Source organism: Mus caroli, unplaced genomic scaffold (assembly GCF_978045245.1).
Source record: "Mus caroli unplaced genomic scaffold, Mus_caroli_1 scaffold_5, whole genome shotgun sequence".
Lineage (NCBI taxonomy): Eukaryota > Metazoa > Chordata > Mammalia > Rodentia > Muridae > Mus > Mus caroli.
Window position 1 is genome coordinate 1001278 of NW_028227260.1, and position 23033 is coordinate 1024310.

The following is a 23033-nucleotide window of genomic DNA, read 5'->3' on the forward strand; positions in this document are numbered from 1 at the left end:
ATCTTCCGCCAAGAGGAAGAGCTGAGACCCACACCTCCCTCTACTTTCCTCACCAGAGGGGTGTTGGCCTCCAGGGAGAGTCCTGAGTCCAGGACCAGGTGAGAACACCATCTTGCATCCCAGGTCCCTCAGAGACTAATCTGCTCAAGAGAGTGTGTGGGCTGCAGAAGCAAGGTGACAGTCTTTATAATAAAATGCTTAATTTTGAGATTTTAATTAGGATTTTAATCACCAAGGGCGAAAAGTTGGTTTTCCATGTTAATATGAAATTTATGAGTATATGGCCCCATAGGTCTTAGCGGGTATATCTTTCCCAAGAAAGGAAGAACACTAGAAATCAGTGTCCATTTTCAGGCTTTGTGGTCATTATCTCTCTCCAGAAAACACTTCACTGGATAATAGGTCCTGCAATCTGCATAAAATGAAGGGGTGTTTTTAGATTCTAGACATATAAACCATATATGGAGGCAGTCAGTTGTGGTATACTGTGGTTAATTCAGTCAAAAAATAGAAGTGGCTAAGGGACAGACAAGAAATGTTTTAGACATGTAGAATTTGAACATTTATTGACAAATTGGGATAAATATCTGGTGGCCAGTGTCTGCTGAGATGAGTATTTTACAACCTGGCTGACCGAGCATGGAACACAAAGAATATAGTGCATCTTTTGTTCTTGTCTCAGGGTCAGAGTGTCAGATCTGAGGGATCTTGTTTTCCTAATCTCCGTCTGTAGGCATCTTCTCCAGGCAAGGTCTTCCTGAGAAGGTCCCTCCCATCCTGAATTACCACTTGCTGTAAGTGATTCTGGAATTTCTTTATAACAAGTTTTTTGTTTGTTTCTTTGTTTGTTTGCTTGATTTTTTTAGTTTTTTTGTGGCTAGAGCATAGGAAGAAAGTAGACATGTCAAGTCTTCTGCTACCAATTGAATGGTCTGGCTCTTCTCTTCATCCTGTCACTGTTCTTTCTAGTTAACCCATTTGGGAATAAATCACACCATTTTCTCATTGTACTTACACCAAAAACACTCATGGTCTGAGATCTCTGGCTTTTGAAAAGGAGGTGATCAGTATTTATGTCCCAGGAGAGACTCCAGGATAGGCAACTCAGCTTCTGTTCAGTAGAGGGAGAACTTTAACAGAAAGGCAAAGCCTGTTTCCCATGAAATAAACAATTCCTTGTCTGAGCATTCTATTGTATCATGGAGAGCTCTTGGTATCCCCTGTGATGTCACCAGTGTTGTAACAACACCAACTGCTCTTAGGGTTTTCAAATAGTCCATATTTATGTTTGCAAGATGGTGGAGGAGTCTCCTTGAGAGTGAGAATGGAGAGCTTAGAGAAATAAGAGAGAGGCCAAAGGAAGCGGGCTTTGCATCTCACTGTAACAGAGCAAGGAAGATGTGGTCCTGGGACTGGCACAGTGAGTCATGGAACAGTGTTGTGAAAATTCCTGGAGTAGACATACTTGAGCCTGGCTTTCCAGTAATGGCTAATAGGAAACGGAGCCATTGGAAATTTACTGAAGTTTCCTGCTTATCATAATTCCTGAATGGTGAGGATTTTAAAACGTTACTTTGTCCATCCCCAAAGATAGAAGAAAGTCCAAAGCTAGTAAACTGTGAATTTTTATATTTTCCTTTTATTGGGCATGAGGGTGTAACCTGGGGAGAAAATAAGACCATAACGAGTCAGGAAGGAAATACTTCCAAGCTTTTATCAGTTCACATATTTACGGTAATCCCAGTTTATCCTTCTAGGTACGGTGGCTCTAGTAACTCAGAGAAAAATATTATTATGAGACCTTATATCCTTACTCTAAAACTCCAAAAATAAATCCTTAAAAAAAATCTGATAATGCCCTAAAAGAAAAAAAAAACCTGTAAATCCCCCAAAGCCCCCCAAAACTTAAAACACCCTAATATCTTTAAAATACCAAGAAAAATCCCTAAAATTACACTAAAATACTGAAAACAAACAAAAAAGCCTCTAAAAACTCTTCTAAAACCCTAAAAATACTTGAAAAAAACCGATAACATTCTAAAAAAAAATTACACAAGAACAAAAAAATTTTCCATAAACTACTTTCCTTTCTTTCTTTCTTTCTTTCTTTCTTTCTTTCTTTCTTTCTTTCTTTCTTTCTTTCTTTCTTTCTTTCTTTTTTTTTTCTTTCAGTTTTTTTTTTTTGAGTTTTTACTGACTGGGTTTCTCTGTGTATCCCTACCTGTCCTGGATCTCCCTCTGTAGACCAGGCTGGCCTGAAACTACGAAATTCACTACCTTTGCCTTCCAAGTGCTTGGATTAAAGGCATGGGCTATCACTGCATGGCAACCCTAAAAAAAAAAAAAAAATCAAGAAAAACAAGAACAAAGTAAAAAATCTAAGAAATAGAGTAAAATGATAAAAACTAAAATAAAGCCTAAATTAAACCCCAAAAACCTAAAATACACTATAATCCTTTAAAACAAACAAACAAACAAACAAACAAAACATTAAAATTACACTTGATGCCTGAAAACCAAAAAACTATAAAACACTCTTCTAAAAACTCTACAAACCGTTTAAACAAAACCCCTAGAAACCTAAAAAAAAAAAAAAAAAATTACACAGAACGCCAAAATGACCATAAAACTCTTCATTCTTTCTCCCTTCCTTCCTTTCATTCTTTCTTTTTCTTTTCTTTTATTTATTTTTTAAATTATTTATTCATTTTTATTTTATTTTATTTTAGTTTTTTTAGAGTTTTTGGAGCCTAGGTTTCTCTTTGTAGCCCTGGCTATCCTGGAGCTCACTCTGTAGACCATGATGGCCTTGATGAACAAAAAAATCCACCTACCTCTCTCTCCCAATTGCTGGGATTAAAGGCATGGGACACCACTGCCTGCAACACTAAAACTCAGAGACCCCAAAAATAAAAGTTTAAAAAATTTTAAAAAATACTCAAGAACACACACACAAAATAATAAACTAAAAATAGAAAAACCCTAAAGAATATCCCTAAAGACAAAAAAAAAACACTCTAAATCATTAAAAAAAAAACAAAATCAAAAATCAAAAACTAAGCATATACTAAAACCCTGAAAACCAAAATAATCTTCAAAAAACCATAAAAACGCTTAAAATATAACCATAAAATTAAAAAAAAATCACAGGAAGTCCAATATGTCAATAAAGTAATTTTCTTTCGTACTTCCTCCCGGAATTTCTATCTTTCTTTCTTTCTGTTTTTGGGTTTGTTTTTTTGTTTTTGTTTTTTGTGGGTTTTTTTGTTTGTTTGTTTTTTGTTTTTTTTGACTTTTTCATCATTGGGGTTCTTTGTGTATCCCTACCTGTCCTGTAACTTACTATGTAGACCATGTTGGCCTGGAACTCAAAAGTCCACCTGTCTCCCAACTGTTGGGATTAAAGGCAAGGACCACAACTTCCTGGCAACCCTAAATCCGTTAAACTACAAAAATAAAACCTTAAAATTTAAAAAAAAAAACCTCAAAAACACTAAAAACATAAATAAATAAATGAATAAAGCCTAAAAAAAAACCCTAATAAAAAAGTTTTAAAAAAAAACCTAAAACACCCAAAAATTCTTTAAAAAACAAAACAGAAAGAAACAAAAAATCCCACCACTAAAAATACACTTGATTATTGAAAACCAAAGAAACCTCTAAAACACTCTTCTAAAAACCCTCCAAACCCTTAAGAAAAACACTAAAATTCTAAAGAAAACAAAAACAAACAAACAAAATTACACAATAACCCAAAAATGACCCTAAAACGCTTTTTTCTTTTCATATTTATTTATTTATTTATTTTAGTTTTGGAAAATGGTTCTCTCTGTGTATCAATGGCTGTCCTGGAACTCAGTCTGTAGACCAGGCTGGCCTTGAACTCAGAAATCTACCTGCCTCTGTCTCCCTTGTGTGCTTTTAAAGCATGGATCACCAATGCCTGGCAACACTAAAACTCTTATACCCAAAAAATATAACCCTAAAAATTTTAAAACACGCAACAACACGCAAATAAAAAAAAAAAAAAAAACTAAATAAAATGGTAAAATCCTAAACCAATAAACTAAAGCCTGATAAGAACTGAAAATCACTAAAACACCCTAAAATCCTTTAAAAATATAGGAAAACTATACACTAAAACCCTGAAAACCAAAAATACCTCAAAAATGTTCTCCTAAAAACCCTACAAAGCCATTTGTAACAAACCCTTAAGTTCTATAAATAAATAAATAAATAAATAAATACATAAATTAATAAATAAACACAAGAACCCAAAATCCTAAAACACTTTGTTTCTTTGTTTGTTTTTTCGAGACTGGGTTTCTCTGTGTATCCCTGGCTGTCCTGGAACTCACTCTGTAGACCAGGCTGGCCTCAAATTCAGAAATCCACCTGCCTCTGGGATTAAAGGCCAGGGCCACCACTTCCTGGCAAGACTAAAACTCATAAACTCCAAAAGTAAAACCCTAACAGATTTTTTTTTAATTCTTAAAAACACCAAATGCCTCCCCCTGAAAAAATTTGTAAAACCATAAAAAACCTGAAAAGCCTAAAAAAGAACCCCCAAACCCTAAAACACCATTAAATCTTTGAAAAAACACTACACATGCCCTAAAACCATGAAAACAGAAAAAATTCTAAAACACTCATCTGAAAACCCTAAAAACCCATTAAATATCACTAAATTTCTAAAAAAAAAAAAAACGTACACAAAAATCCAAAAATGTCCCTAACATTTTTTTATTTTCCTTTCTCTTTTCTTTTCTTTTCTTTTCTTTTCTTTACTTTCTTTTTCCTTTTTTTTTTTTTTTTTGAGTTTTTGAGTTTTTGTTTTTGAGTTTTTGAGTTTTTGTTTTTGAGTTTTTGAGTTTTTGGAGACTGGGTTTGTCTGTGTATCTCTAGCTGTCCTGGAGCTCCCTCTGTATACCATGCTGGCCTCGAACTTAAAAATCCACCTACCTCTGCTTCCCAATTGCTGGGTCTACAGCCATGGGCCACCATTGCCATGCAACCCTAAAACAATTGAACCCCAAATATAAAACCCTAATTTTTAAAAAAACAAATCAAAAACAACAACAAACAAAATTCTAAGAAATACAGAATAATGCTAAAAAAAAAGTTAAAATAAAGCCTAAATAAAACCCCAAAACTCTAAAACACATTAAAATCCTTAAAATAAAAAAAAATAAATAAAAAAACAAGAAAAAAAACCTAAAAATACACTAGAAGCCTTAAAACCAAAAAATAAAAATCTAAAACAATCTTCTAAAAACCCTTAAAAACTACTAAAATTCTAAAAAATATAATAAAGTACACAAGAACCCAAAAATGACCCTAAAACTCAGGTTTTGTTTGTTTGTTTGTTTGTTTGTTTGTTTTTGAGACTGGTTTTCTTTGTTTATCTCTGGCTATCCTCGAACTCCCTCTCTAGACCAGGCTCACCTCAACCTCAAAAATCCACCTACCTCTGCATCCAAGCGCTGGGATTTAAATCATGGCAACCCTAAAACTCTTAAACCCTTAAAATATAACTTTAAAAAAAATTAAAAATACTCAAGAACACACACACAAACACAAAATAGCAAACTACGAAATAGAAAAATCCTAAAGAATATCTCTCAAGCCAAAAAAAAAAAAAAACCCACTCTAAACCCTTAAAACAAACAAACAAACAAAAAATACACAAGAACCAAAAAAATGACCCTAAAACTCTTTTTTTCTTCTTTTGTTTTTTTTGTTTTGTTTTGTTTTTGTTTGTTTGTTTGTATTTTTTTTTAATTTTGGAGACTGTTTTTTTCTTTGTATCTCTGGCCTGGAACTCAAAAATCCACCTGCCTCTGACTCCCTTGTGTGGGATTACAGCATGGATCACGAATGCCTGGCAACATTAAAACTCTTATACCCAAAAAATATAACACTAAATTTTTTTAAAAAATGCTCAAGAACACGCAAAAAAAAAAAAAAACCAAACTAAATAAAACAGTAAAATCCTAAAACTATAAACTAAAGCCTAATAAGAACTGAAAATCACTAAAACACCCTAAAATACTTTAAAAATATATAGGAAAGAACTGTAAACATACAATAAAACCCTGAAAACCAAAAATACCTCAAAAACATTCTTCTAAAAACCCTACAAAAGCATTTTTAACAAACCCTTAAGTTCTAAAAAAAAAAAAAAAAAAAAAAGATACAAAGGAACCCACAACCCTACAACAATTTTGTTTGTTTGTTTGTTTTTTCGAGACTGGGTTTATCTGTGTAGCCCCCACCAAAAATTTGCAAAACCATAAAAACACCGTAAAGCTGAAAAAAGAACCCGAAAACCCTAAAACACCCTAAAATCCTTGAAAAAACACAAAACATGCCTGAAAACCATGAAAACCGAAAAAAATTCTAAAACACTCGTCTAAATACAATAAAAAACCCTTTAAATATCCCTAGATTTCTAAAAAAAAATGTACATAAGATTCCAAAAATGTCCCTAACATTTTTTCTTTTCTTTACTTTTCTTTTCTTTGCTTTGCTTTGCTTTGCTTTGCTTTGCTTTGCTTTGCTTTGCTTTGCTTTGCTTTTCTTTTCTTTTCTTTTCTTTTCTTTTTTTCCTTCTTTTTTTTCTTTTTTTCTTTCTTTCTTTTTTTTTTTTTTTTTTTTTGTTGTTGTTGAGTTTTGGGAGACTGGGTTTCTCTGTGTATCTGTAGCTGTCCGGGAGCTCCCTCTGTAGACAATGCTGGCCTCGAACTCAAAAATCCACCTGCCTCTGCTTCCCAATTGCTGGGACTAAAGGCATGGGCCACCGTTGCCAGGCAACCCTAAAACAATTGAACCCCAAATATAAAATCCTAATTTTTTAAAAAAAACAAATTAAGAACAACAAGAACAAACAAATTCTAAGAAATATAGAATGGTAAAAAAATAAATTAAAATAAAGCCTAAATAAAACCCCAAACCCTAAAATGAATTAAAAACAAGAAAAAAAACGAGAAAAAAAATCTAAAAATACACTAGAAGCCTGAAAATCAAAATTTAAAAATCTAAAATAATCTTCAAAAAACCCTACAATACCCTTAAAAAAACTAAAATTCTAAAAAATAAAATACACAAGAACAGGACAGGATGGTTTTTGAATGTTTAAAAAACAGAGATTATTGGATTTAGCATAATGACGTGTTCTCCAGATGGCAGGAATCACGGGAAGTTTGAGGAGATTTTGTAAACATGAGTAGCATACAATAGTATATGAACAACAGAGAACATGGTCAACTCCAGGCTCAATGATGCATGTGAGACTGCCCTTCCCTAAACTAGACAATGTGTTACATATTTGAGGCTAAGCACTGCAGGGAAAGGTCCAATTTGACCTTTTGTGAGTACCCGGAGAGACACACCCGGTTTGGAAGGAATTTGGTTTTGTCGTGGAATACTTTGGTTTCTCCATCTATGGTAATTGAGAGTTTGGCTGGGTATAGTAGCCTGGGCTGGCATTTGTGTTCTCTTAGATGTCTGTATAACATCTGTCCAGGATCTTCTGGCTTTCATAGTCTCTGGTGAAAAATCCGGTGTAATTCTGATAGGCTTGCCTTTATACGTTACTTGGCCTTTTTCCCTTACTGCTTTTAGTATTCTATCTTTATTTAGTGCATTTGTTGTTCTGATTATTATGTGTCGGGAGGAATTTCTTTTCTGGTCCAGTCTATTTGGAGTTCTGTGGGCTTCTTGTGTGTTCATGGGCATCTCTTTGTTTAAGTTTGGGACGTTTTCTTCTAAAATTTTGTTGAAGATATTTGCTGGCCCTTTAAGTTGAAAATATTCATTCTCATCCACTCCTTATATCCATAAGTTTAGTCTTCATATTATGTCCTGGATTTCCTGGATGTCTTGAGTTAGGATCTTTTTGCATTTTGTATTTTCTTTGATTGTTGTGCTAGTGTTCTCTATGGAATCTTCTACACCTGAGATTCTCTCTTCCATCTCTTGTATCCTGTTGCTGATGCTCGCTTCTATGGTTCCAGATTCCTTTCCTAGGGTTTCTATCTCCAGCGTTGCCTCAATTTGGGTTTTCTTTACGGTGTCTACTTCCCTTTTTAGGTCTTGGATGGTTTTATTCAATTCCATCACCTGTTTGGTTCTGTTTTCCTGCAATATTTTAAGGGATTTTTGTGCTTCCTCTTTAATGTCTTCTACCTGTTTATCAGTGTTGTCCTGTATTTCTTTAAGTGTGTTATTAAAGTCCTTCTACCATCATCATGAGATATGCTTTTAGATCTGGGTCTAGCTTTTTCGGTGTGTTGGGCTGCCCTGGACAGGGCGAATTGGGAGTGCTGGGTTCTGATGATGGTGAGAGGTCTTGGTTTCTGTTAGTAAGATTCTTATGCTTACCTTTCGCCATCTGGTAATCTCTGGAGCTAGTTGTTATAGTTGTTTCTGGTTAGGGATTGTTCTTCTGGTGATTCTGTTAGCCTCTATCAGCAGACCTGGAAGACAGGCTCTCTCCTTAGTTTCAGTGGTCAGAGTACTCTCGGCAGGCAAGCTCTCATCTTGTAGGTGTTCCAATTTTTAATAGGAACACATGCTCCACTATGTTAATAAGATCATCATTTATAATAGCCAGAATCTGGAAAGAACTCAGATGTCCCTCAACAGAGGAATGGAAAAGTTGGTACATTTACCCATTGGAGTACTACTCAGCAAATAAAAACAATGAATTTATGAAAGTATTAGGCAAATAGATGAGATCCATCATCCTGAGTGAGGTAACCCAATCACAAAAGAGCACACAGGATATGTACTCACTGATAAGTGGATATTAACCAAGAAACTTAAAATACCCAAGATACAATTTGTAAAACGCATGAGACTCAAGAAGAAGGAAGACCAAATTGTGGATGCTTCGTTCCTTCCTAGAAGGGGGAGCAAAATACCCATGGAAGGAGTTACAGAGACAACCTTCAGAGCTGAGACAGAAGGAAGGACCATCCATAGACTGCCACACTCGGCGATCCATCCAATAAACAACCACTAAACCCAGACACTATTGTATACACCAGCAAGATTTTGCTGAAAGGACCCTGATACAGCTGTCTCTTGGGAGGCTCTGCCAGTGTCTGGCAAATACAGAAGTGGATTCTCACAGTCATCTATAGGATGGTACATAGGGCCCTTAATGAAGGAACTAGAGAAAGCACCCAAGGAGCTAAAGGGACCTGCAACCCTATAGGAGGAACAACAATATGATCTAGCCATTGCCCCTCCCACCCCCAACAGAGCTTTTGTCTCTAGTTGCATATGTAGCAGTGGATGGCCTAGTAGGCCATCAATGGGAGGAGACGCCCTTGGTCTTGCGAAGATTATATGCCCCAGTCCAGGGCAAATACCAGGGCCAGGAAGCAGGAATGGGTGGGTTGCGGAGCACGGCAAGGGGAGGGTACAGGGGACTGTCAGGATAGCATTCGAAAGATAAATAAAGAAAATACCTAATAAAAAAGAAAAATAACAACATCATCAACAACAGCAAAAAACAAAAATCTGTTTTCAGACCTCCAGTTCTTTTTGTTTCAGGAGCCTTAGATCACATGAAGGTGGGTGGAGAGTTCATAGGGGAATGGATGTAGGCCTGGGCTCTCATGCTGCTGAGTGAAACTTGGCCTTGTGCAGGGGTCTCAGAGATCAGGGAAGATGGGTGGTGTAAGGGAACATTTCCTCTGTGTCTGGGGTCTGATGAAGGTGCAGAAGAAGTTTTTAACGTTTTTGTTGTTTCTTTTCCCATTTTTCGGTGTTAGATTGTTTTGTACCATTCCAACATCTTTTAAATTGTATTTTCTTGCCTGTCTTCAAGTGAATTATTTGTTTCCTTTCTAAAGGCTTCTACCTGTTAGCCTGTGGTTTTCTGTATTTCTTTAAAGGTGTTAATTTATCCTTATTAAAGGTATTTGTCATCTTCATGAGATGCAATTTTAGCTCATATTCTTGCTCTTCATGAGTGTTTAAATATCCAGGGTAGGAAAACTCGGTTCTGATAATGCCAAATTACATTGACCTCTGTTGGTTATGTCCTTTTATTTTTCTTTCACCATCTGGTCATTTCTGTTGTTAACTTGCCTGGGTATCTGGGACTCGATCAGTACTCTTTGGATACAAATAGTGTAGTGTGACCTGGATTCCAGAGGGCCTCCTGGGAGTCAGGAAGTGCTGTATCTGGTTAAGGCATGCCTTAAATATCTTTACTTGGTGCAACCATCATATCCCACTGTCTCTTGTTTAGGTAGATCTAATAGGAGCCACGTTGGTTTGGGGTCTGGGGAAGGCATATTGATCTTCAATAGTTTCAGTTGGAGATGCAAACTGGAAAGACAATAGTATTCAGGAAGAGCTCGATAGATACTTTATGTGCTTAGCTCTGTGGAGGTCCCAAATGATGTGAGTATTCATCTGAAGGGCTCACCTATGTTCTTAATTATGGAAGATCTCCTGTCAGACAGGTAGGTTGGTAGGGGTGGAAAGTCAACCCTGCTTTCATAAGTTCAGACGACAGATGTTCTTCAGGTGTAAAATTTTTAAGTAATATTGAAATTCATTTTTTGGTATTCAATATTAGTATAGTTTTGTATATGGGACCAGGAATATTGGAAGGGAAATTGGACCCTTTATTGTAAGCTAAGTTCTATGGATTAAGGGATTTTAGGGGATACTTTGGAAGAATCACCATCAGCAATCCTGCATGTACGTTGAGTGTTAGTGAATTAATATGTCATGTCAATTATGATGCATTGAGTTAAAAATCTTGAGTGTAAACAAGCTATAACATGTCAGATTTGGTTTCATTAGAATAAGTTGAATTTTGTACAAAAATCATTTAAATTATAATAGACTAAGATAATATTTGTAATGAAGAAACTGAAATTATATTTGTTGGTGCATAGTTGTATAATGGGCATCCCATTGCCTTTCAAATATCTGTGGTTCATGAATAACATCTTTGCTATCACATATATTTTCATCAATGTGGAAGTTCTTCCATCCATGTAGATTGATGAGTGCAGATACTCACAAGTGCTTCAATGCTTTGTATAAATGGTACTTCTGTGCCATATCAAACCTTGTTTCAAGTGATTGAAGAATCACAAATCAGTATCTGATTAATGGGGAAAAAAGGATAAGAATGGTTTAATAATAAATGACATCAGAATTTAATGAATATACAGCAGCAACACTTCTAAGACAATTCTCTGACATGAAAATAGGATAGAGGCCATCACCTGTTACACATAAAATATCATGGAATCAGATATCTGATTTCAACAAGAAATAAAGGGATAAGCAACTAGAAAGAATCTATGAATATTATCTGTGAAACAGAAGAAAACTTTGTTTTATAAACTCAAAATGTACTGTAGTGGATAGCTTAAGATTGCAACCCAACAGAAAAACTTAAAGGAAAATAGAAACCAAATATTGCCTTGATAATCAAGAAGGACACGATGATGTGTGCTCTGCCTTCTTGCCTCCAAATCAAGTACATAATATGAGTTTTAGGCAAAAAGAAAAGAGATTTTAAGAAATACTATTTTTGTTGCAAGCAACATGGAGGATGTCTCTGCAGAAAAGCACATGGAGCCTCACCTCCAAATCTGAGCAAAACAAAATTCAAGATTATTAAAGACCTGAATGTTTGACCTATAGTCTTGTTTTAATGAGTATTGAATGGATCCCATTCCATTGCTCATGTGCTCCAAATGACTTCCAAAAGACTGCCACAGCCCAGGATGGCACAATAGCAGTCACAATGGAGTGAAGAGTCTGCCTCCATGCACATTCCCAGTTAATTTGACATGGTATTAGAACCAGGTATATAATAATTATAGAATATGACAACAGGACACTTCATTTTCCCAGTCTATTGGTTTGTACTGAAACAATTTGCACTGAAATAGTCGTAATTCAACCAAATTATGAAACAAATGTTTATTCATAGTAACAAAGATAGTAAATTAAATTCCATAGCAGGATTTTATTATAATCCATTGACATACCAACCATTCCAAAAATGAAATGTAAGACTCACTTAATTCAGTATGGACATTTTGAACAAATCTATAAGGTAGTTAAAAAAATAACAAATCAAATCAATCCTTCATCTTTGTCACTCATTGCAATCTAACCGAATTAGTAGCTAACATCTATGTTATTGAAATGTAATCTAAGATAGAAATATTTCAAAACAAATGCCAAGTAGAAATAAATGAAAAGTGTGAGGTATATACCAGCATTAGCAATAAAATTCTATCTCTTAAATGGCATTCTTTCCCTTGAATAAAATATATGAAATTAGCCTCTAACTTCTTAATGAGGTGTGAACAAACATCAACCAAAGAAATATTTCATTAAATGTCATTGACTGCCAGGGACTGATTATCAGGAAAAAGTTCAGCATATCAGTGAATGTCTGCACAGGTACTGATATTTGACCAGATGGGTGTTCAATCTTTAAAATCCAGGTATTTTTGGATTTAGCATATTGACATGTTCTCCAGATGGCAGGAACCACAGGAAGTTTGAGGAGTTTTTGGAAACATGAGTGGCATACAATAGTATATGAACAACAGAGAGCATGGTCAACTCCAGGCTCAATGTTGCATGTGAGACTGCCCTTCCCTAAACTTGACAATGTGTTACATAATGTTCCATGATTAAACTCAACATCTGAATGATATGGAACTTTTATGACCTTCTCAACTTCTGTCACAGTATAGAACTTCTGATGAAATCCATTGTGTTTGTACATAATGGCTGTTGACACTTGGTCAGGTATGAACTATACAGGCGAAGATTGTCCTTGGGATTTACTCTATGCACATGAATGCAGTCATGGCCCCTGAGGGTAGAAAACATGATCTCAAAACATGTTTTCAAAAATATGTTGATGAAAAGTTTTCAGACCTCAGATGTAGAGCCTGAGGCCAGAATTTTCCCTATGTATCTAGGGAGCCTGACATAGGAAGAATGGAAAGGAACTGTGAATATAAAAAGTGGATCTCCAGACAGAAGTAGCCTTAATACAGACACATAGGTGTAACTGTGTGTGTGATGTCTTTCTACATCAGAAACGGATTTCACAACAGCTCCATCTTAGATCCTAGCAGACATGAAGAAGCTCTGTGCTTTCACAATTTCATTTTTGTTTCTGAAGTTTTCTCTCATCTTGTGTTGTTTGACTGAACCCAGTTGCTTTTGGAGGATAAAGAATAGTGAAGACAGTGATGGAGATTTGCAAAGGGAATGTCATTTTTACCTTTGGTTACATGATGAACCTATTGAAGATAATTTTTATAATTCAGATTTAAGTTTTCGGTAAGTCATTAACTTTATTTCCTTTGTCAATGTCACTAATTTGACATATTTAGCTGTATACACAAACTGTGGGTTCTGTTCTCTTCCTCACCATGTAACTTTAAGGACCCCTGAAAAGAAATTATTATTTCAATCACTATTTTAATACTTCAAAATGTGTCACAGTTTAGTAGAGTTTTAGTGCAATTTTATACTCCAGTTTACAATGCTGGACAATGTGAAAATCTGGATTCTCTGTCTTGAGTGTTTTTGGATAATATATGTTGAAAGATATCTCTTCATCTGCCTTGAATTCACAATCCCCTCCTTTGTCTAGTACTCAATATGAAGAGACTGCATCACTGCCTATATTCAATTGTCTGCCAATGCCTCATTATGATCATGCTTCTAAATGCCTTCAAAAAAGTGTTATCTAATTCTGATTTCTGACAGATGAACATGCATCATTTCATTGAAATATTTGTGAATATTTTCATCTATTATACCTGGTTAAATATATAACATTACTTATATACTTGTCAATATACATATACTTTGCTTTAAAAATAGTCTTTAAATGAGTCTCATCCTGCAGTTCTGAATTTGATACTGAATAAGGAAAAAGAATGCTAATCTCATATTCTGTTACCAGAAAAATCTTTTTATCCAATTACACAAATGCACAGGCACAGATTAGGCTTATTATCACTATCAGATACAAGGTCAATATTTCTGTTAACTACTCAATAAACTTAACATTTTTTAGTAAGTAAAATTTATTCACAATTCCTTTCCATTCATCCTATGTCATGTGCCCTGGATACATAGGGAAAATTCTGGCCTTAATCTCTACATCTGAGGTCTGAAAAGATAAATCTAGGAGAATCATTGTATTCCTGCAGAAAAGAATCTGTTCTCCATGTGGCTATTAGGTCTGAGAAACAAAGTGTGAGATGTTATCATTTGGGGCTGCAGATCATGCGGGAAAAGAGTGTTGAAATCATTTTTCTTTTAGCGAATCAATGTGCCTGCTACTTCTTTCTTTTATAAACCAAGGTTTCTTGTGCTTTTATGTTTTTGGCTCTCATCCCATCCCCTATTCAATTTTCATGTCTTTGGGAATAAAGGAATACTTTTTTCAATTGGTAGCCACAGTGCACTGTACACTCTGTTTGTGATGGTTGCTTCACATTATTATCCTTCAGTGTTAGGTGAGTAGGAATTATATTTCTGATGTATTCTGCATTTTTTCCACACCTATTGGCAAAAATTTTGGAAATTCTCATTGATGACAATTGTTTAAGCCAAAATAAGTTTTAAAATTACAAATATATGAACTTTTCTGGATTAGAAAGAAAAACTTAGCGCTGAACTCTTAATTGAAAAATAGAAATTTTAGCAAAAGACCATGTTTGGTGTCTTTACTCCTGATAAGAGGCAATAGAGAATAACAGATGAACTGCCAACTGTGCTGGGGCAGAGAAGATCTCTGTGCTCAGACATCACTTAAAGGATCTCAAAGTATTAGGAAGATTGAGGTATTAAAAGAAATGTGATAAAACTTTTACAAGATAGAAATAGTAAGAACACACTAAAAGGCAACATGAACTTGATGTGTACAAGACCCTTCTGGTCATATGGTATATTGTATCATTGTGTATATCTTGAAATGGATAAATAAAATTAAATAAAATGGATATTAAAATGAGTAGCCTGATTGGTGATATTAACATTTGATTATATTAAAAGCATGATCTAAAAACATACAAAACAATTATAAAACATGTTCTAACATATTATTCATAATTTTCGTCCTGTGAATAAAATTAGCAATTTCATAATGCTTAAGTTCATAGAGTTTTTGTTATTTGGAAATATGTAAAATATTCTTACTGATAAAATATTTTCTCTACTTGAAACACTGATAATCTTCTTAAAGTAAGCTGATTGTTTGTCAAGAAACACAACTATATAATGGGTTTTGAATACTCTCATACTGTCAGGTGGTATCTAATAAGGGCTTTTGAATATATTTCTTAATGATTCACTATATAAAATTTTATGCTCCTTTATTATGCTTAATTCCCAAAGAGTATTTTGTATGTTTTGTAATAACTTAGTAGTGAACATTAGACATAGTATCCTCAGTTATGGATATTATTAAATATTCATAAATGATATTTTAGTATCCTCAGTTATGGATATTATTAAATATTCATAAATGATATTTTAGTATCCTCAGTTATGGATATTATTAAATATTCATAAATGATAAAAGGATAAGAATAAAAAAGTTGAAAAAAACAGATATATTAGTTGATACCCAAAGTTTTCAATAATATTAAGATGATTGATATATAAATTGCAGTTAAATAAAAATTATAAGGACAATCTGTTAGGTATTTCATATGTAGTGGAAGTCATGCTCTTTTATATATCTGTGGAATTACATCTCCAAGGTTATTTTATAGCAGTCTCACACAATAGGACTGTAATTTAGTTCAAGGATGGCATTCAGAGATAAAACAATGTTTATTTATTTTCATGAATACAAAATGTATCATATCACAGTGCCCAATGTGTATGAATTCTTAAATTGTATTCGGCTCTAAAGCTCCCTAATATATCAGGCTTATTTCAAGACATTTAGACAGAAATTTAGTATATCTCATATTACAAACTTTACTGCAGTTGAAATTTTATATTTCACACATCTCCCTTAATCATCACTATGCCCTCTTGTAGAATTGCAGCAAGTGAATATGAGCTTCTTCTGGTAATGTTTTTTGCTACTGATGAGATCAACAAGAATCCTAATCTTTTGCCCAACATTACTTTGATGTTCTCCATCATTGGTGGAAACTGTCATGATTTATTGAGAAGTCTGGATCAAGAATATAAACAAATAGATGGACATATGAATTTTGTTAATTATTTCTGTTATCTAGATGATTCATGTATGATAGGTCTGACAGGACCATCATGGAAAACATCCTTAAAACTTGCAATGCATTTTCGATGCCACTGGTAAGAAATTGTGACACTGAATGGGTTAAGAACATTAAATTACATTTACAGGTGCCTTCAAGAAAACTTGGACAGAATGCATTTATGAGTTGGCTGCTACACAAACACACACACATACACACACATTTATATATATACATATATAAATATTTATATAAATACATATATAAATGTGTGTGTGTGTATGAATTAAATAATCAGTTCATAGATTTACTGTACAGACAGGTAAAACTGTGTACTTGGAATTTCAGACTTGTCAGGAATATTCTAGAATCTAATAGGAATGATACATGACATGTATAGTACAATCTTACTCTTTTTATCAGGATTTCAGGAAGGTGAGTATCATTACTTGTATGTGAGTCCAAACATCCTAATAATCATATTCTTCACTGGAAGTTTCATCCTCTCTTCTACATCCTTTAGGTTTTCTTTGGACCATTTAATCCTAACCTACGCGACCATGACCGGCTGCCCCACGTCCATCAGGTAGCCACCAAGGACACAGTTTTATCACGTGGCATGGTGTCATTGATGTTTCATTTTAGATGGACTTGGATAGGACTGGTCATCTCAGATGATGATCAGGGTATTCAGTTTCTCTCAGATGTAAGAGAAGAGAGCCAAAGTCATGGGATCTGTTTAGCTTTTGTTAATATGATCCCTGAAAACATGCAGATATACATGACAAGGGCTACAATATATGATAAACAAATTATGACATCTTCAGCAAAGGTTGTTATCATTTATGGTGAAATGAACTCTACTCTAGAAGTCAGCTTTAGAAGATGGGAAGAGTTAGGTGCTCAGAGAATCTGGATCACAACCTCACAATGGGATGTCATCACACATAAAAAAGAATTCACCCTTAATCTCTTCCATGGTTCTATTACTTTTGCACACCACAGAGTTGAGATTCCTAAATTTAGGAATTTTATGCAAACAAAGAAAACTGCCAAATACCCTGTAGATATTAATCATACTATATTGGAGTGGAATTATTTTAATTGTTCATTCTCTAAGAACAGCAGTAAAATGGATCATATTACGTTCAACAACACATTGGAATGGACAGCTCTGCACAGCTATGATATGGCCATGAGTGATGAAGGTTACAATCTGTACAATGCTGTTTATGCTGCGGCCCACACCTACCATGAATGTATTCTTCAACAAGTAGAGTCTCAGAAAAAGGCAAAACCCAAAACATATTTCACTGCTTGTCAGCAGGTAAAGTTTCTTACATTGCATTATGCTTAGATATATCAATGTGATCTTTTAAATGGACCCAGAGGAACAACTGTACATTTGTTAGAGATTATTCTTTAAATTCTCTAATAAACCTTTTGCATGGATGAATATCATGCACAAAGATCATATTTAATAGGAGCAATACATTTTTATGAATATCAGTGAGTTTTGTGACAAGGTGTCTCACATTTCACTAAATGAGTTCAAAATTTAGAATAGGAGCCAAGAGTTTTATCATAAAAGCCTAAGTGATGAATAGACTGGAATGTTTGGCTAAAGAATAGTTTCTCAGAAATTGGTCCATGTGCTGTGGTTATTATTTGGCCATTTACATTAACAATTTACAATATCATAAATGACTAAGACTGTACGTTTTATTAAGTTTATGTTTAATATATGAATATACTATATGTACATGAAAATGATTTGTTTATTTTCACAATTGCCAGGTATTCAGACTTCCCCTTCAGTCTCTCATATACTGTTTCATTTTTTTAAAAAGTATTTTTGACAAGAATCTTCACACAGACACTCACATAGACAGACAGACACACATGCACACTCATGCACTGTGTTGCTTATTTACTAGTAATCATTTTTTCTAGCACAATTTATCAGCTATCATTTATATGAAGTATATAAATTTTCATTTATCAATGAGGTATACTGCTTTTCTACACACGTTTATTTCAATATATCTTTTTTTTCTGAAAGTCATTAAGAAATTAGGGAATTCTCAATTTTGCGTTACCTTTATTGTTATGCTTTATTGATATTGGAAGCATGAATCTCTTCTAGATGTCTTTCTTGATGAAAACCAGGGTATTTACGAACCCTGTTGGAGAACTGGTGAATATGAAGCATAGGGAAAATCAGTGTACAGAGTATGATATTTTCATCATTTGGAATTTTCCACAAGGCCTTGGATTAAAAGTGAAAATAGGAAGCTATTTACCTTGTTTTCAAAAGAGTCAACAACTTCATATATCTGATCATTTGGAATGGGCCATGGGAGGAACATCAGTGGGTATACCGTAATTTTTTTCAGGATATGTGGATTTTAAAATATGAGACTTCGTGTTTAAGACCAATTGCTACTTTTGCAAAACACCATCCAAAGTTACAATAATCAAACTTTGATAATGCTCAACTTCAAGTATATCTGGTAATCGATGGATCAATGGCCTCTGAATCCCATGTTCAATAGTACCCAAATTGTCTATTACCTACAATACAGGAATATATATATATATATATATATATATATATATATATAATGGGTTTATAGTATAATGTATATGTACATATGATTAATGAAAAATAATTAACTATATATTAACATATTTTTTGTAATTGTGTAGAAACATATTTATAACCTAATTAAGTATATCATGGACTCTTTAACTTAAATGTTTCTCCATATTGAAGGTTTTCTCTTTTTAATTTATATATTTTATATTGTTTTTTTATTTATTTACATTTAAAATGTTATGTTCCTTCGTGATTTCCCCTCCTCCGTGGAGGATTGCCTTATCTGGCATCAGTGGGAGGGGAATCCCTTGCTCCTCTGAAGGGTTGATGCCCCAGCACAGGGGAATACTAGAGTGATGAGGCAGGAATGGGTGTGTGTGGAGCTCCCTCATAGATGCAGGGGAAAGAGAGTAAGGGATAGTGTGTTCAAAGTTTTCTTTTACACTTAGGAGTACTTCATTAATTTTATGGGAGTCTTATATAAAATATTTTGTTCATAGTCATCAAACTACTCTCTCTTGATTTACCCTACATTCTCCCTCCATATATCACAGTATTCTTTTTTGAAATTTATAAATCATGAGAGAAAAACTTGTGCCACCTAAACATTCTTTTTGGATTGATCAGTTTAGGAAGGTACACTTTTGAATTGCTACAACCTGAATGATACATAAATAATATTAAATGATGTAGTAAATTTTGTGTGACAATCAGTGTGTTGGAGGTAACATGATTAAAATGTGCCTGATATTGTAAAGTGATACAAGTTATCAGAGGAATATGTATAGCCATTTCTGTTAGTGCTCCATATATCAATCTATGGGTCATTATTCATATGATAAATACATGAAATACACTCACATGCATATTATATAACATTTATGCACTGCCTCAGGTTCCCTCCTCCGTGTGTAGTGTGACATGTACTGCTGGATTCAGGAAAATTTTTCAGAAAGAAACATCAGACTGCTGCTTTGATTGTGTTCAGTGCCCAGAAAATGAGGTTTCCAATGAAACAGGTACATGCTTGCATGCAGAAGAAAATTTGATAAATTTGAATACCTTCTCTATCCAAACTAGAAATATGAAATGGCCTAGATGCGAACTAAAGACCTAACATCTCCATGACTGAAAACATAATCAGTTAAATAGTGCCAACTTCTTTTGGAACCAGCAAAAAACTTCCAATATCTTCTTAAAACAAGGCCTTTCTCTCAAATTATGATGGTTACTGTTTTCATATTATATAGAAAGTATTTAGGAGGACATACCTGTATAACAATGTTTTAAAGAAACATTTTAGATGTAATAATCTATGCATATGTTTATTTTTCTTTGATTTGTTGCACATAGAAAGTTGACCACCTGATCAGTCCAAAATCTTTCCCTCTATCACCCAGCTTACACTGTGAAAAAGACCAGATGCTCAGGTTAACAGTTGTTGTTTAATTAAATATATTTTAAGAGGTTAGATGGTCAGAGGATTAAGTATTTCCTCTTAAAGAATTAGAACAAGAGTGAAGATTTCAAAATGCACCAAGAGATGGCTTAGAGCTTAGCTAAGGAAAGAGGGATAAATGTGAACATCCATAAGCTTCCTGCCATAAAGCATGGAATGTGTATTTGGCAAGATAGAGATTGAAAAACAATGAAAGGACATGCATAGGTCTATGAGGCCTACAGTTTCAAGAATGAAAAAATTCCTTTATGTAAACACTATGTGAATGAGAAATTGTATATTCTGGTTCCTATGTGGAGATACAGACAGAGGCACAAACCACAGAGCAAACAAAGTACGTGATGCATTTCATCAACTGACACCAGTACCGATGTCTGCACACTACCCTTGTCTGTGAATAGTGAATTTATTTTTACAAGAATTAAATAATCTGAGATTATGCATATAATTATTCATCATATTTTTTTTTTGTTCAATAAGAATATTTTTCTGTTCCACTTACCATGATGTTTTTTTTTTTTTCAATCACAATGCATAGGTCAATACTGGGCAATTTTAAGTAAGTGGTTCTACAGCAAAAAGGAAGGGAATAGATCATCAACACTAAATTATTTATTAATATTTGCTATGAAAAACACAAATATAAAATTATTACCTATGCAACTATGATATCGTATAAGGGTTTATGTCCATTTACCAGCAGATATGGAACAGTGTGTGAGGTGTCCAGATGATAAGTATGCCAACATAGCGCAAACCTACTGTCTCTCAAGAACTGTATCATTTCTGACTTATGAAGAGCCACTGGGGACGACCCTAGGCTGCATGGCAGTGTCTTTCTCGGCCATCACAATTCTAGTCCTTGTCACATTTGTGAAGTACAAGGATACTCCCATTGTGAAGGCCAATAACCGCATTCTCAGCTACATCCTGCTCATCTCTCTAGTCTTCTGCTTTCTCTGCTCCCTGCTCTTCATTGGACATCCCGACCAGGTCACCTGCATCCTGCAGCAAACCACATTTGGAATATTTTTCACTGTGGCTGTTTCTGCAGTGTTGTCCAAAACAATAACTGTGGTCATGGCTTTCAAGCTCACTACTCCAGGAAGAAGAATGAGAGGGATGTTGGTAACAGGGGCACCTAAGTTGGTCATTCCCATTTGTACCCTAATCCAACTTCTTCTCTGTGGAATCTGGTTGGTAACATCTCCTCCCTTTATTGACAGAGATATACAATCTGAACATGGGAAGATGGTCATTCTTTGCAATAAAGGCTCTGCCCTTGCCTTCCACATTGTCCTGGGATACTTGGGCTCCTTGGCTCTGGGGAGCTTCACTTTGGCTTTCTTGGCTAGGAACCTTCCTGACACATTCAATGAAGCCAAGTTCCTAACTTTCAGCATGCTGGTGTTCTGCAGTGTCTGGATCACCTTCCTCCCTGTCTACCACAGCACCAGGGGGAGGGTCATGGTGGTTGTGGAGGTTTTCTCAATCTTGGCTTCTAGTGCAGGGTTGCTAATGTGTATCTTTGTCCCAAAGTGTTATGTTATTTTAATTAGACCAGATTCAAATTTTATACAGAACCGCAAAGGTAAATCGCTTTATTGAAACTTTCATGGTATGAAAATGTTAGATGATATTCAACTTATCTTACTCTTCATCTTAACAAAACTAGTACTTCATCATATAAAAAAATTTAGTTATATACGGATGTGTACTTACAAACAGGACAGGAACATGAATATGCTGAGCACTGGGAATCTCAATTGAGGAATGGGTACCATCATTTTGACCTATGGTTGTGTGTTTAAGCCATGTACTTAATTAATGATTAATATAAGGTTACCCTGCTTTCTGTAAACAGCACCAGGTCTAGGCACACTGTCCTTGAGTTATAAGAAAGGGTACTGCATACAACATGAACATGAAGCCAGTAATTAACATTTTTCCACCTGTTTTCATGGAGTTCTTGCATCCAATTTCATGCTTTGACTTCATTCAATGTACTATGAAAAGGTAGATAAATAAGTAAATACTTTTCTCACATGTTTATTTTGGTCATGGCATTTTTTTTTCCAGCAACAAAATCTAAGAAATTGCCTAAATGATGAACTGCCTCTGTTGGGATTAGGAAGATCATAGATTCCTGATGTGATAAAAGGCACTGATTTGAAAAGAGACACAAGAGTGAATGTTAGCCGAGTGTGAATCACTGTGACATTGTGCAGATGACAGTGCAGAAGCACTGAACATTGGAATATGTTTAAAATGTACTGGGTAGATGTTAAGAACATCAGATAACAAATAAAGAAATGTACATTTTGTTAAAAGGATGATGAGGTTCTGATTATGCCTGCGATATAAGCCTCTGATTTTATGTGAAATGACACAATTTTACTATGAATTGACTGTAGTTCATTAAGTGTGTAAATCACTAATGGAAATGTCCCACAGTAGACCTTCACCACATTTTGATCAGTGAATTCGATAAACATATAAGTAACTCTATATCAAGTGTTTCAGCATCAATTTTATCATAATAGGAGTAATAAGTTATTTAAGTTTAATGTTGCACACACAAACATGAACATATAAACTCATACACATTATTTCTTCTAAAGAAGAAGTTGTTGGTGTTGATGAACAAATCAGGTGTTGATGGTCAGTGTCATTGTTCTCTCAAAGTACTCTTTGCTGCTGCTTGGCGGGGTAGGAA

General features: G+C 34.5%; 1 protein-coding gene across 1 annotated transcript; it reads left to right on the forward strand.

Annotated features, from left to right (window-relative positions):
• The first annotated feature begins 13144 nt into the window (after window positions 1-13144).
• On the forward strand, window positions 13145-22620 carry LOC147004458 (vomeronasal type-2 receptor 116-like). The gene is given in 7 exon segments (XM_085837523.1): window positions 13145-13350; window positions 16075-16340; window positions 16343-16356; window positions 16783-17586; window positions 18406-18630; window positions 19754-19877; window positions 21018-22620. Coding segments are annotated over 7 exon segments (2547 nt in total). The 3' UTR covers window positions 21926-22620.
• The last annotated feature ends 413 nt before the right edge of the window (window positions 22621-23033 follow it).